Source organism: Mandrillus leucophaeus, unplaced genomic scaffold (genome assembly GCF_000951045.1).
Source record: "Mandrillus leucophaeus isolate KB7577 unplaced genomic scaffold, Mleu.le_1.0 Scaffold296, whole genome shotgun sequence".
Lineage (NCBI taxonomy): Eukaryota > Metazoa > Chordata > Mammalia > Primates > Cercopithecidae > Mandrillus > Mandrillus leucophaeus.
In genome coordinates this window covers 2,037,463-2,053,219 of record NW_012103098.1, presented here as the reverse complement: position 1 = coordinate 2,053,219, position 15,757 = coordinate 2,037,463, and the positions used below count along the sequence as shown (strand labels likewise).

At 45.1% G+C, this 15,757-nt stretch overlaps 1 protein-coding gene across 1 annotated transcript in view; it reads right to left on the bottom strand.

Moving 5' to 3' along the window:
• Positions 1 to 15,757, bottom strand: part of RFT1 (RFT1 homolog (S. cerevisiae)) — a 43,447-nt gene that overhangs the window by 5,582 nt on the left and 22,108 nt on the right. Inside the window, exons 8-11 of the mRNA XM_011986191.1 lie at positions 10,800 to 10,850; positions 9,660 to 9,790; positions 7,646 to 7,790; positions 3,162 to 3,267 (exon numbers count right to left, since the gene is read on the bottom strand). Coding sequence (XP_011841581.1) covers positions 3,162 to 3,267; positions 7,646 to 7,790; positions 9,660 to 9,790; positions 10,800 to 10,850 — 433 coding nt within the window. The remainder of the gene's footprint in view (positions 1 to 3,161; positions 3,268 to 7,645; positions 7,791 to 9,659; positions 9,791 to 10,799; positions 10,851 to 15,757) is intronic.

Sequence of the window (15,757 nt, the reverse complement as noted above, 5' to 3'; positions counted from 1 at the left end):
AAAAAAAAAAAAAAAAAAAGAGCTGTCAATCTTGGGCCTTTACACAACTGATCTCTCTTTGCCTAGAAGGCTCTGCCCCCATCTTAGACCACCTTCTTGGTCATCCTAAATGCTGCTGTGCTACACGGGCCTGCCCAGCATACCCGATCTAAAGGGCCCCTACCACTCACTATATACCCGTTTTTCATTCTCAGCACATCATATTTTCTTATTAATTTACTTGTTTGCTATCTGCCTCCCCACCATCAGCTCCAGGAGAGCAGAAATCCCATCTGTCTTATTCATTGCTGTATTCCTAGAGCTTAAAACAATGCCTGTTAGAGAGGCATTGTTTTCTAATGAAAGAAAATTAGACAGCCTTAACAAAACAACAAAAATTATTCTATAAGGTATAATGAAAAATCCATTAGTCAGATTCTATATATATTTTAAGATTATTAAAAAAAACAACCAGGCCAGGCACGTTGGCTCACGCTTATAATCCCAGCACTTTGGGAGGCCGAGACGGGCAGATCACCTGAGGTCAGTTCGAGACCAGGCTGGCCAACATGGTGAAACCCTGTCTCTACTAAAAACAAAAAGAAAATTAGCTGGGCATGGTTGCGCAACTGTAATCCCAGCTACTCGGGAGGCTGAGTCAGGAGAATCACTTGAACCTGGGAGGTGGAGGTTGCAGTGAGCCGAGATCACACCACTGCACACCAGCCTGGGCCACACAGCAAGACTCTGTCTCAAAAAAAAAAAAAAAGTAACCTGCAATTCAAAGGATGTTTTAATATTTCATATACAACCAAATGCTCTATTTTTTTTTTTTTGAGACAGAATCTCTCTGTGGCCTAGGCTGGAGTACAATGGCGTGATCTCCACTCACTGCAACCTCCGCTTCCCAGGTTCAAGTGATTCTTGTGCTTCAGGCTCCCGAGTAGCTGGGATTACAGGTGTGCGCCACTACACCTGGCTAATTTTTGTATTTTTAGTAGAGATGGGGTTTCACCATGTTGGCCAGGCTGGTCTCGAACTCCTGATCTCAGGTGATCCACCCACCCCAGCCTCCCAAAGTGCTGGGATTACAGGCGTGAGCCACTGTGCCCGGCCCAAACGCTCTATTTTTATTCAGAAAAACACTGGTTAACCTTAAGTTGGTTAAGTAAAATGCCTGCTTTTTCTCTATTCAGAATCTGAAATGTCCAATGTAAAGTCTTTGTAACTGATTGTAACAGTTAACTAAGCTATCCAATTCTACTATAAAAATCCTTGCTAGAGTTTTATGTCTGTTAAAACTCACAAGGATTAAAAAAAAAAAAATGCTGACGTCTGTGATGAGCCCAGGTGATCCATGTGCTCAGACCAGGCCCAGGTGCTGGAGCCAGGGGCCCAGAAAGAACTGGAGCTATTGTGTTTTATACGTGTCTCAAAACTGCACTTAATGTCACATTTTACTCTTAGGGAGGTCAGTTACCCCACATGGGAACTGCACTAGAAGGTGCTCTGGGCTCTGTTTTTTCTCTATGTTGACTAATACCATGAAAATAATTTTCCAGATGTTTATATACTATCGAAATTCCATTACAACTAACTTAAAAACTTGTTTCCTTTGGTTCAATACAATATAAGAGAAAAGAAAGCAACCAGCCACTGTCCATATTCCCTCACAATTTGGTTGCAATTTATAAAAACATTTTAAATGGGTTTGATTTTGATTCACCCCTTCAACACTAACACTGAAGTTACCGTAACAAAATTCCCCTCAAGGAGATACACTCCTAGTCCCGCTCTTTCCACTCTAATAGTGCCTCATTTCGCGTGTTTCCAATTATAGTTTTAAGTTATTCAATGTTAGAAGCAGCTTTCAAATAAAAACATTGTATTTTCAAAGCTAAATTGAAATAGATTTTTTCATCCATGGGGAAAGAAGAGGATAGACTCAAAGCAGTTCTACTCTACAGCTATAAATTTAACTATCTGAGGTGAAAACCACATCTAGACCACTATTTTAAAACTATGGGTTGTGACCTACTACTAGGCTGGGAAATCAATTTAGAGGGTAATGGCATGGCATTTTTGAAAAACAAAATAGAAGACAGAGTAGAAAGCATCAGTGTGTCCTGTGCATAACTGGGGTACTTCCTGCCTTGTGAACTCATGTCTCAGTCACACACACCTAAGTGCGTCCTGGGTCACATTGCTCCGTGTTGTTTTTACCGTGACAGTTGGTCTAGGCCAGCAGTTTCCAAAGCCCTAGAATCAGAATTGCCTAGAGCTGTGTAATAAACAGATTCCCTGGCTCAAGCCTTCTAAGATTCTAATTCAGCTGGGCTGGGAGTGGACCAGAAATTCCTAGAAGAATCTCATCAATCTGGACTGAGACCTGCTGGTCTGGACTCTAGTTCTCAGTCACTGTGTAGCAAACAAAATCCCCAAGCTTTTACATGAGCCAGCCCAGGAAAGGACACACACAGAGGAGGGGGAAGGGTCCCCACTTGAGATACTCCTTCCCCATCCCACCTCACAGCCAGGCCTCTGAGGGCCCTCACCAGCACTCAAGGTTACAGAGGCAAGGTTACAGATTCTAGGGCTTTGGAAACTGCTGGCCCAGACCAGCTGTCACGGTAAAAACAACACCGTGGTAGGGATTCCAGGACAGGAATCCTGATCTGGAGTCAACAGTTGAGAAAAAATTATGGCAAGATGTATGTGTGTATTTGGGCTTTTCTCAGAAGCGTCACAGAATCCCTGAGATTCTCGAAGACCCACCATTCAGGTTCTCAGGGGTAGGAATGTGCATCTTGAAGAAGCTCCTCAGTAACTTACTGGAGGACCACTCTTCTGGGGTGAGCAACGAGGTGGAGGAATGGGAATCTAGCTTGTCTGGTGCCTGACTCTGCAAACCTGGACTAATGTAACCTTTCAGAGCCAATGTTTCTCCCTCCACAATGGGGAGGCAAAGAGTAGTTGCTGTCTCCCAGCCCTACGGTGGGGCCACTTGCTGAACCATGCTGGTGCCACAGAGATCCCAGGGAAGCACCACACTGGTGGACTAAGTGTTGCCTCTATAACAACCATCTGTAAATGCATGTTCAGAATGAAAAGCAAAAAGCTTGACAAGTTACTTCATTTTGGCTGAAGGCCATGATTAAAGGTGTACCTGCTAGGTTACCCACCTGTCGACCTCCTCTTTGCTCATAGCAGCAAATGTGAAACATTCTGTCACTCCATTGATGGCAAGCAGGAGAACATAGAAACAGTAAGAACGCAGCAAAACAGGACCTACAAGGAAACAACTCACTGAGACTCCAGAGCCCAATCAGAAGGCCCACATGTAACCTCAGCGCTGCTGAGTACCCAGAGAACCAGAACCAGACTATGAGGTCTGCTGGTATCAGCAATGGACAGACTGCATGCTCGAGCGCAGGGTCTTAATTATCTAGAAGGATTCCCAGCATTCTACGGCATTGACTAAATAATCCGCAAAATACAAAAGGACAAGCTGGGCACGGTGGCTCATGCCTGTAATCCTAGCACTTTGGGAGGCCAAGGCTGGCAGACTGCTAGAGCCCAGAGATTCGAGACTAGCCTGGGCAACATGATGAAACCCCGTCTCTACCAAAAATACAAAAGTTAGCTGCGTGTGGTGGGCATGCCTGTAGTCCCAGCTACTCGGGAGGTTGAGATGGGAGGATCACTTGAGTCTGGGGAGGTCAGAGCTGCAGTGAGCCATGATAGTGCCACTGCACTTCAGCCTGGGTGACAGAACAAGACCCTATCTCAAAAAAAAAAAAATATATGAATAAATGTACAGATCTCTTGCTAGACAACTAAAAGCTTATCTGGCTAGCAAACAAGTCTGTTCACTTTTTCCATCAGCATGAATAGGCCTGGTGGTTTGAACTCAAAGTCACTAGTGACCCTGTATGTTAAGGGAATCTCAGTTGAGCAGGTCCTAAACAAAAGACCTTTAACAAATGCCCCGGGCCCTGGACCAGCAGAAAATTACACAAATCCAAAGTGAGAACTAGTGCCCGTAATGGTATTTTTTTCTAAAACAAAGTAATGCAGTTCTATAGCTAACAAGCTTTGGAAAAATCTTCTAACCAGAGAACAGGAGGCTTACAAATGGGATTGATTCCCCCCTTTTAAGAGGGCCATAATCAAGCACCTAATAAAATAAACATACACCTAACCTATGACCCAGCAATTGCACCCCTAGGTATACATCCAACAGAAATGAACACACATGTTCACAAAAACACTTACACAAAAACATCTGTAGTAGTTTGATTCATAATAGCCAAAACTGACCATCAACAGAAGAAAGAATAAACAAAACGTGGGCCATCCACACAAAGGAATACTTAGCAAGAAAAGATAATAAAAATCACTGATCTATGTGAAACCACGGGGGGAAGAATCTCAAAAACTTTGTATTGAAGGAAATACGCCAAATGCAAGAGCACGCATGCTGCATTTCATTGATATGAAATTCTTTTTAAAATAAATACTGATCCATGATCTGAGGTGGAGTGGGGTGGTTGACTAGAAAGGGTCCCAAAAGAACTTTCTAGGGAAATGGAGATATTCTATATCTGAATCTGTTTGGTAGTTACATGGGACTTTTTGGACATATTTGTCAAAACTTATCAAACAGTACTCTTAAGAGAACAGCATTTTACTTTATGTAAATTATACCTCAACAAAGGAAAAAAAAAAAAAAAGTAACCACTAAAAGAAAAGGAGGGGGGACTGAAGTTCCGGAGTCTCAGAATCTGGAACTCATTCAGGGTTTATGAAAGCTGTTTAATATAAAAGATCTCCATGCTGTGGGAACCTAAACAGTTTTATGGCAGTAACAGGGCAGTCCTGATGCCCAACAAAAAACCATTTTCCACGGCCCTGTCTCAGATTCCATGTTTATCACCTCACATTGCATTTTGCTTGTCAAGCCGCTGCAGGAAGCAGCCTGGCCCCTACCCCAGCTGATGGTGACTCCAGGAAGGGAGGCAAGGACCACGCTTTGCACCCAGGAGACTCAAGGCTATGCTCAAGTGTGCCTCCTGCTTCTCCCCATCCTCCTCTCCCTGGCAGAAGCAGAGAGGAGTGGCAGGCCTCCTTACCTGGCAACCGAACGCTAATGGCACAGGTGGGCCCATCAGTAGGTGAACAGTGGGCTGTTGTGAGGCATGGAGAGCAACACAAACTCTGACGCGAAGCAGTGACTCACGTAAAGGGTTTTGCATCCATTTGGGGAATTCAAGAACGGAACCAACCTTCGATTGTAGACTGAATTGAGAGGTGTTTTAGGTTGAACTGTCCCCCCAAAATAGATATGTTGATGTCCTGACCAGCGGTACCTGAGAATTTGACCTTATTTGGAAACAGGGTCTTCATGAAGAAAACTGAGTTCAAATGAGGTCATTAGGGCAGGCCCTGATCCAATATGACAGGTGTCCTTATAAAAAGAGGAAACTTGGCCAGGTGCAGTGGCTCATGCTTATAATCCCAGCACTTTGGGATGCCAAAGGGGGGCAGATCACCTGAGGTCAGGAGTTTGAGACCAGCCTGGCCAACATGGCGAAACCCCATCTCTACTAAATATACACAAACTTAGCCAGGTATGGTAGGGTGTGCCTGTAATTTCAGCTACTCGGGAGGCTAAGGCGGGAGTCTCTTGAACCTGGGAGGTTGCAGTGAGCCGAGATCGCACCACTGCACTCCACCCTGGGTGACAGAGTGAGATTTCGTCTCATTAAAAAAAAAAAAGTGGGGGAAACTTGCACACTGAGGCAGACATGCGCAGGGGGATGAGGACGTGAAGAGCGCAGGGGGATGACGATGTGAAGACAAAGAGAACACAGCGTGTGACCGCAGTGCTGCAGCTGCAAGTCAAGGAACACCAGGATGCCAGCAACCACTAGAAACTAGAAGAGGCAGGAAGGGGCCTCTCCTCGAGACTTCAGAGATAACACGGTCCTGGCCATAGCTTCATTGTGCACTTCTGGCCTCCAGAACTGATGGACAATATGTTCTGTTGTTTAAAGCCACGCAGTCTGTGGTACTTTGTCATGGCAGCCCTAGTTTATTAAGACAAGGGGATAGAGAAGGAAAAAGTAAAAGGCAGAGGGGCAAGCAAGAAGCACCTAAGAGAAAAATGTGAGAAATCTTGGGGAAATTCTGTGACTGTTTGGGTTTTGCTTAAGGATAGCAAAGCTAGGTGTTCTGTGAGTTACCAAGAAAAAAGAAAAGAAAAAGCAAAGCAAAGCTAGGTGTGAGAAAGATTTCTAAGAAAAGCCTCCAGAACACTTACAAAGCCGCTAATTAAATACAGTGCTAATCCCAAACAATGGAAAAGAAGCCACACCCCTACACAAAAGCCTGTCTGTGCGTGTCCGAGTCCCACATCTGGAGATGGCCAGTATAGCTCACAGGTAAGTAGTCCACTTCCAGGGTGAAGGCAAAGACAAGTACACAACTGAGGACAGTAGTGTTGCGAGTTCCACTTTCAAAACTAAGATGATGGGCTGAGTCATGATAATGATGGGACAGCCCCCTCCTTGAGGCAATGCCCTGTGATTGTGTGACATTAAAGGCTGCTCCTTGGTGATTGCTTTCTAAAGGGGAAGAGCTTCTATAGAATAGTTGAATTCCCAATCTCTGCCCATAAACTTACTAATGCCTTCCTAATGAGGCCTCCCGCAGCTGCCTGATGGAAATGTACTTCTCACAGCACAAGCCCCAGGGAGCTGCAAACCACTTCATTGGTTTCACAGCAGGTGTTTCTCCAAACTTAATGACCTTTGCTCTGGTATAGAAGCTTGGCCCTTCTTCCCCTAACACTGAAAGTTTGGGCCCCGCTGTAGTGGAGACTAAAACATGCTAGTGAACTTGTAAAATGGCATTTGACAAAGCCCTTTATATTGAGACGGGGCAGCAGAAAGAAGTCCTCAGGGTTCTTGTCCAGTGACCTGAGAAATTAAAAACATCTTTGCTGAACCCAAGATGAAACACTGCAAATGGACTGCCAGCTTACAGCCCAGCACATTTTGAAATTGGTGAAGTCCCCAAGGCCCAAGAAGTGCTGTGAGATCCTCAGCAGTCTGGTGTTTCAAAATTAGACACATTCAGTACTTTTCTTCTTCAAAAACTGAGAGTCACTGGATTAAATATACCCTTTTATTTGCAGAGATCAATTTTATTCTCTGCAAATGGCTTTGGGTTATCCTTCAGAGGCTTTTATGCATCAGGCTGGGAGATTTATGTGGCATTTACTATCTTCAGATGTGTTTAGTACCAAGTGGGGACTGATTACCGCCTGCCCTCTGCCTTCCTCCCTCACCCCAGAGGGAGCACAGGGAAGCGCTTGGCAAAACACATTCTAGGCCCGAGAGGAAAGCCAACAGCAAGGAGAAGTCCTAATAACTTATTCAAGTGAGGCTGGGGAAGCTGATCGTCCTGGCGCCAAAGGCCCTGCCTATACCTTGAGTGTGTGTCTGGAGTTGAATGAGGGGAACAGTTCCACAGCCCCCGCCACCAGACAGTTTTCCCTACACCGACACAGATATCAACTGTGTGTGCACAAGTTCTTGAATTTCGTGACCCTTCTATTTCTGTTGGGAAATCAGAAAAAATCCAGAAAAACTCTTGTGCGTACCGGATCCTGAGCTAAGCATGGCCCCTCCGTAGATATCCAGAGCCAGCTGAGAATAGGCAAAGCCAAAAACAGTGATGGTCAGGCCAGCCAGCAGGGCCAGCTTGAGCAGGGACTCCAAGACTGCAGCGGCCACAGCAACGTCCTCCTGGGGTCAGGGAAGAGGGAAGGAAGTTGGATGAACCATAAGCTGAAGAAAACCTTCACCCTTCATGTCTGGCCTTCTCCCTTCACTGTTTTTCAGTTCACTCTTCCAACGACGTGGTGGATATCACTATTTTTTTGGTAGCGTGTTTGTTTTCATGTCAATTAGCAAATGAAGGAAAAAGTGTGTGTCTCCTTAGTAAGGGGGAGGCTTAGTTTTCAATTCACTTGGGATAAATTGTTTCAAATATTGCTTAGGAAACATGCACTTTCCCCTCTGATATTTATTTATTTTATTTATTTTTTAATAGAAATAGAGAAGGGAGTCTCACTGTGTTGGCCAGGCTAATCTCAAACTCCTGGCCTCAAGCAATCCTCCTGCCTTGGCCTCCCAAAGCATGAGGCTTACAGGCATGAGCCACTGCACCAGGCCACTAATATTCTTTTTTTTTTTTTTTGAGATGGGGTCTCGCTCTCACCCAGGCTGGAGTGCAGTGGCCGGATCTCAGCTCACTGCAAGCTCTGCCTCCCGGGTTCACGCCATTCTCCTGCCTCAGCCTCCCGAGTAGCTGGGACCACAGGCGCCAACCACCACGCCCGGCTAATTTTTTGTATTTTTAGTAGAGACGGGGTTTCACTGTGTTAGCCAGGATGGTCTCGATCTCCTGACCTCGTGATCCGCCCGCCTCGGCCTCCCAAAGTGCTGGGATTACAGGCGTGAGCCACCACGCCCGGCCCGAATATTTATTCTTAAATGTGCAGCAACTTTTCATGTACACTAGCCAGCTCTGTGCCTCTCCTGCTAAACATTCCAAAATTATGATGTTACTGTGATTGTACTCTTAGGAAAATATTCCTAAATCAGACTGAGTACCAGATTAGCTCATTTTGAGATATTGTGCATAAACTGTATTTTACTAAATATCTTCTAAGACATGCAAGAGGCTAAACTAGCTTGCTATTCTAAAACTCAGACATTTTCAGTGGTTTTGGAAAAAGTGAAGCTCCTACAACCAGATACGCCTAGATTAAAATCTCTTCTGTATTTACCAACCTGAGTATATAGAATCTTATAGTCAGAGTGTGGCTCTGGGCACGTCCCAGTTGTGAGAAGCTTAAACAATTGGTGTGGTGAGTGAAAGCCAACAACCACATCCTCTCCTTCCTCGATTAGCCTGGCTCCAACTTCTGCATCCTTTCGCTCTTGAGACTCTGAGGATAGGGGAGGCATTCTTATGCCTAAGACTAGCCCATGGCTGGGCATCTGCAGGGCAATGGGGACAGCTTTAGAGAGTCCTGAGAGGGCTGGATCAAGAGTAAGGTCACATGGCCAGGTATGGTGGCTCATGCCTGTAATCCTAGCACTCTGGGAGGCTGAAGTGGGCAGATTGCCTGAGGTCGGGAGTTCAAGACCAGCCTGGCCAATATGGCAAAACCCCATCTCTACTAAAAACACAACAATTAGCTGGGTGTGGTGGTGTATGCCTGTAGTCCCAGCTACTCATCAGGAGGCTGAGGCAGGAGAATCGTTTGAACCTGGGAGGTGGAGGTTGCAGTGAGCCGAGGTCATGCCACTGCACTCCAGGCTGGGCGTCAGAGCAAGACTCTATCTCAAAAAAAAAAAAAGAGAAAGGTCACAAAGAATATAACAAAGGGGTGAGAAGGAAGGGACAGCCAAGAGCAAAGGGAGAAGGCCACGAAAGAAGAGGTGAGCCCTGGGTCCCGCTATCATACAGAATGTAATAGAAGAATGAAATCTGTAAGAAAATTCCTGATCAAACAGAAGAGAAACAGACTGCTTCACATTCCTATCTGTTTGTCTTGCAATTAAAGGGAGAATTCACTTGAGAGATGATATAAGAACCAACACTACCTGCTTCTGAAGTGTGGCATCCTTTTCCCTCTCCAGCACCTTAGCAAAAAATATATAAAAACTTTCCTCTATGGGCTGGAAAATTAATCTGGCCACAAGGGAGCCAAGATTATTCACTATATCATACACACCTACAAAACAAAAAAGAAGAAACAACAATCATGTTGGTTTTTCTACTTTAATTTTCACAGCACTATTAAAATTGTTATTGAATATTTCATTAAAGTTTGTTTATCTTCAGATAATTATAGATTCACACAGAGTTACAGTGGCCGGGCATGGTGGCTCATGACTGTATTCCCAGCACTTTGGGAGGCCAGAGTGGGTGGACTGCTTGAGCCCAGGAGTTTGAGATGAGCCTGGGAAACATGAAGAAACCCTGTCTCTACAAAAATGGAAAAAATTAGCCAGGCATGGTGGTGTGCATTTGTAGTCCCAGTTATTTGGGAGGCTGAGGTGGGGGGAATCACCCAAGCCCAAGCCCAGGAAGTTGAGGTTGCAGTGAGCTGTGATGGTAACACTGCACTCCAGCCTGGGCAAGAGGGCAAGAGAGTGAGATCCTGTCTCAAAAAAAAAAAAAAAAAAAAAAAAAGGAAGTAATAGAGGGATCCCATATACCCTTTACCCAGTGGTAACATTTTGTAAAACTGTAGTACAATATTACAACCAGGATACCAACATTGATACAGTCAAGATACAGAATGCTTCCATCAACAGTACTTTCTTATACAGGTCATTAATGCAAAGTTGATGTTTTTCTATTTGATTTCCATTACTTTGGTATTACATTAAAAGATAAAAATGAAAATACTAAAAGACTATGTAGCTACACAAATATGGGGCAGATTCTTGTGGCTGTGATGGTGAACTCCCTTTTCTCCTCTCTTGGCACCTCCCACCCCCCAAAATGAACACCAGAGCTCTTAGGAGGCGAACTAGAGGGCCAGGGTCTCACCAGAACACCTGCCACCAAAGTCACATTGGAGGGCACAGTCAGTACGAAGACCTACAATTTACAGTCTTCAGGATTTTTTTTAATCTTCAGGTTCATCTTTCATTAAATATATCGGAGAAAAATGTTAGGAAGTACCTATTAATAGTATTAACCTTTAATTAAAACACTACAGAATTTCATCTTACCCTGATCACCAAAATTCAATACGTTCAAAAATGTCATCACGTATCGCTCGCCTATAAACAAAAAAGCAAAATAATTAGCAATGTCAAATGCACATTACTTTATTATTTCCTTTCTCTTACTAGCTATCAACTTTTCCAGCTGACAAATAAAGGAGAAATATTAGATAATCAGTTAAAGACATATCCTTGTCCTAATGTTGGTTTCAAATAATCTCAAAGTAACAATTTGGAAAGTGCTGAGGACTTCATTGACAGCGAATCTCCAAGCCAGTAAAATTAAAAATAAAAAAAAAATAAAAAAGTCTAAAAATAAGTTTTTAAAAAAGTATGTGGAGATTATTAAATGTTAATAATGAAAATGATGGTCCCAAGTTTTCTTTTTTTTGAGACGGAGTCTTGCTCTGTTGCCCAGGTGGAGTGCAGTGGCGCAATCTCGGCTCACTGCGAGCTCCATCTCCCAGGTTCACGCCATTCTCCTGCCTCAACCTCCCGAGTAGCTGGGACTACAGGCGCCCGCCACCACGCCCAGCTAATATTTTTGTATTTTTAGTAGAGACGGGGTGGTCTCGATCTCCTGACCTCATGATCCGCCGTCTCCACCTCCCAAAGTGCTGGGATTACAGGCGTGAGCTACCACGCGCAGGCAATGGTCCCAAGTTTTAAGTGGAGGTCAGATAATCTGCGCGTAAATTATCTGTGAAGCATCCATGATTATATGCACAAGCTTATCCAAGGGTTCCTCAGGGGTGGAGACAGCTCCCTGGGGCTGGCAAGGCATTAGACTGTCTTAGATTTGAATCAGGAACTCAGGCCTGAGGGGGCAGAAGCAACAGCACATACATTTTTGCTACTACAAAAATCAGGCCTGAGTTCATGATTCAAATGTAAGACAGTCTAATGCCTTCAAGGTGAAGACACCAGCCAGGGCTCCCATCCCCCTGGCTTTCGTGAAGCTTCTCATCTATGAGGAAAAAGTGTTGACCACTATGGGAAAAGAGCACTAAACAGTGCCCGTGCCCTGAAGGGCAAATTCTCACCTCCTAGTAACTTGCTCAAAAAGGAAAGCATCAAGAGGCTGGAAGCAGTGAGGATCTTCTCTCAAGGCTTTCTCCCACCCTGCCTCTCTCTCCAAGCCCCTGCCACTGTGTTTGTGGTAGGGATCACTGCGGGTCCTCATAGGCCTGTGTCTCTGTGCTGCTTGGATCTACCCTCACTGCTAACAGTTCCAGCTTGTGCAAATACAGTTTTGTTTTGTCGTTGTTGCTTTTATTTTTTTTGAGACTGAGTCTTGCTCTGCTGCCCAGGCTGGAGTGCAGTGGTGCCATCTCAGCTCACTGAAAGCTCTACCTCCCGGACATAAGAGATTATCTTGCCTCAGCCTCCCGAGTAGCTGGGATTACAGATGCCCACCACCACACCCAGCAATTTTTTTTTTTTTTTTTTTTTTTTTTTTAGTAGACGGGTTTCACCATGTTGGCCAGGCTAGTTTCAAACTCCTGACCTCAAGTGATTCACCCGCCTTGGCCTCCCAAAGTGCTGATATTACAGGTGTGAGCCACTGCGCCCAGCCTCAAACACAGCTCTTAAATCAGTCTCTGCTTTCATATCTTTTTTTTTTTTTTTTTTTTTTTTTTTTTTTTTTTTTTTTTTTTTTTTTTTTTTTTTAGACGGAGTCTTGCTCTGTCACCCAGACTGGAGTGCAGTGGCATGATCTCATTCACTGCAACTTCTGCTTCCTGGGTTCAAGCGATTCTTCTGCCTCAGCCTCTTGAGTAGCTGGGATTACAGGCGCCCGCCACCACGCCCGGCTAATTTTTTCAGTTTTTAGTGGGAACGGGGTTTTGCCACGCTAGCCAGACTGGTTTTGCACTCCTGACCTCCCACCTCAGCCTCCCAAAGTGCTGGGATTACAGGCGTGAGCCAATGCACCCAGCCTGCTTTCATATCTTTAAATGGCTCTCTCTTTTTCTTTCTTTTGAGACAGAGTTTCACTCTTGTTGCCCAGGCTGGAGTGCAATGGCGCTATCTGGGCTCACTGCAGCCTGTGCCTCCTGGGTAGCTGAGATTACAGGTACCCACCACCACGCCCAGGTAATTTTTGTATTTTTAGTAGAGTTGGGTTTCACTGTACTAGCCAGGCTGGTCTCGAACTCCTGACCTCAGGTGATCTGCCCTCCTCTGCCTCCCACAGTGCTGCGATTACAGGCGTGAGCCACCGCGCCTGGCCAAAATGGCTCTTTAATGTTTGCAAAAAGTCCAGGCTCCTTAATTCTGTATTTGCGGGCTTTTATACACTGACCCCAAGCTATCATTTTGGCTTCCCTTTGTCAACCTCACCCTCATCACCCTGTCATCTTCTGCTGCACCCTACCTCCCAGGTTTTAGCCCTCCAGCTGCTTTGAGTCAGGCTGGGCCTGCCTTGGCTCTTGTCATTCTCATCACCTAGAGTGTCTTTTCTGCAGGGCCCTCCCTGTCTTTTGGCAGAATAGGCTCTCCTTCCTACATTCTATAAACTCCCTGAGGGCAAGAGCCCCTCTCAGTCATCTCTATGACCCTGGTTTCCTAGCAAAGCTCTAGGAAATGAGTTTCCAAGTACTACACCCCTCACAGCCCAGTAACAGTTAACCACACAAACGTCTATGTCTTTGGTGAGAGAATGAAATGCTTGAGGCCATGGCCTGTTACTCATTCATCTCAGTATTCTCAGCACCTGGCATACTGTTCAGGAAATGTGGGGGCAGAAGTAACAGCACATACATTTTTGCTACTACAAAAAGTGATTTCAGGCCCAGCTCAGTGGCTCATGCCTGTAAGTCCAGCACTTTGGGAGGCCGAGGCAGGAGGATCGCTTGAGTCCAGGAGTTCAAGACCAGTCTGGGCAACATCACAAGACCCTGTCCCTACAAAATTTAAAATATTAGCTAGGCGTATTGGTAGGTGCCTTGCCTGTAGTCCCAGCTACTTGGGAGGCTGAGGTGGGAGGATCACTTGAGCCTGAGAGGTCAAGACTGCAGCGAGCTGTGTTTGCACCACTGCATTCCAGCCTGGGTGACAGAGTGAGACCCTATATACAAAAAAACAAAAAACAACAACCAAAAAAAACCGGGGATTTCAACTTTTTTAGAGCTATAGTTTTAAAAATATAACGGGCCGGGGGCAGTGGCTCACGTCTATAATCCCAGCACTTTGGGAGGCCGAGGCAGGTGGATCACGAGGTCAGGAGATCGAGACCATCCTGGCTAACACAGTGAAACCCCATCTCTACTAAAAATAACACAAAAAATTAGCTGGCCATAGTGGCGGGCACCTGTAGTTCCAGTTACTCGGGAGGCTGAGGCAAGAGAATGGCGTGAACCCGGGAGGTGCAGCTTGCAGTGAGCAGAGACCGTGCGCTGCTGCACTCCAGCCTGGGCGACAGAGCGAGACTCTGTCTCAAAAAAAAAAAACGAATCTGAGGATCTCAGTCAGGCAACTTCCTTATTTCACAGCCACAGAGATGGAGGCCCTGAGAAGTTCCTAATGGCACTGTGCCAGTCAGGGAGTCAGGCTAGGGGGATCCACCCATGGAGCAGGCTCCTGGCACTGCATTCAGGTTGAGCTCTGGAGGCTTTTGTTTGCAGTAAACTTAAACCAGCTGCTGCAAAGACATGTCTAGAGACATGTGTTGTCTGCAATCCAGAAAACCAATTTAGGGCCATCACTTGGACTGGATCCATTCCTCAAACTCATTAAAACTGCTCTTAAAACCTTGGAAGGAAAAAAGTGCATATGAGCAACTGTCCTTTCCAAAACTCCCTCCACCGATTTTCCTGTTCTTACAACAACATGAACTATCATCACACACCATTTCACAATAGTTACCTTGTTGCCTTTTCTTACTTCATTCACAAATACATGCTGCACAGCCCTCCTGTGCCAGGCTACAGGGAGGCAGTGGCAGTGGTGAACGGCACACTCCCTGCTCTCCAGGAGCTAAGTGCTCAGGCCCTTCACTCAGCTCTTCCGAGGCTTCTGACCCTCCCTTCCCCAAGAAGGCCTCGGAACAGTTTCATTTTTGTAATAGCAAAGGCTATTACAAATAGGCTAGAAGCATGTGTGCACTCTCAAAGATCAGAGAGCCCTCAGACACTGCCTGGTTCTATCCCCTTGTTCACAGACGGGGAAAGTGAGGCATAGGGGGAGCTGCTTTTCTTTGGAAACATAATGAACAAAAAATACAGATGGGGGGAAAATAAAATACCAAGATAATAACAGTTGTATTAGAATGCTAGTATTATTTTTTCTATGTTCTTATTTTTTTCTAATGGGACTATATTTTATAATTAAAAGATAATTTTTGAAAAGATTAAAAAATACATTCAGTAATAGGTATATGGATATGAAATATATATGAAGAGAGAAACTACCACCTTCAGCAACTTAATAGTTGCCTTAAAATCTCATTTTTCTAATTAAAGCTGGGTACAAATAAACCAACACATATACATACAAAAACCAAATGTGCTTCCAGCCCCTTGCTGGCCCTCCACATTGAGCTCTGTCATAGGTAAACTGAAAAGACCAAAGTCTGACCAAACTCTCATACAAGCGCATTTTATTGTTTAAGAAAATAAATCCCAGTCAAGTGCAGTAGCTCACACCCGTAATCCCAGCACTTTGGGAGGCCGAGGTGGGCGGATCACGAGGTCAGGAGATCGAGACCATCCTGGCTAACACGGTGAAACTCCATCTCTACTAAAAATACAAAAAAATTAGCCAGGTGTGGTGGTGGCGCCTGTAGTCCCAGCTACTCGGGAAGCTGAGGCAGAAGAACCGCATGAACTCAGGAGGCAGAGCGTGCAGTGAGCTGAGATGGAGCCACTGCACTCCAGAGCCTGGGCGATGGAGCAAGTCTCCATTTCAAAAAAAAAAAAAAAAAGATAAAAATAGTTTTATGTAGCTGATATAATACTTTTATA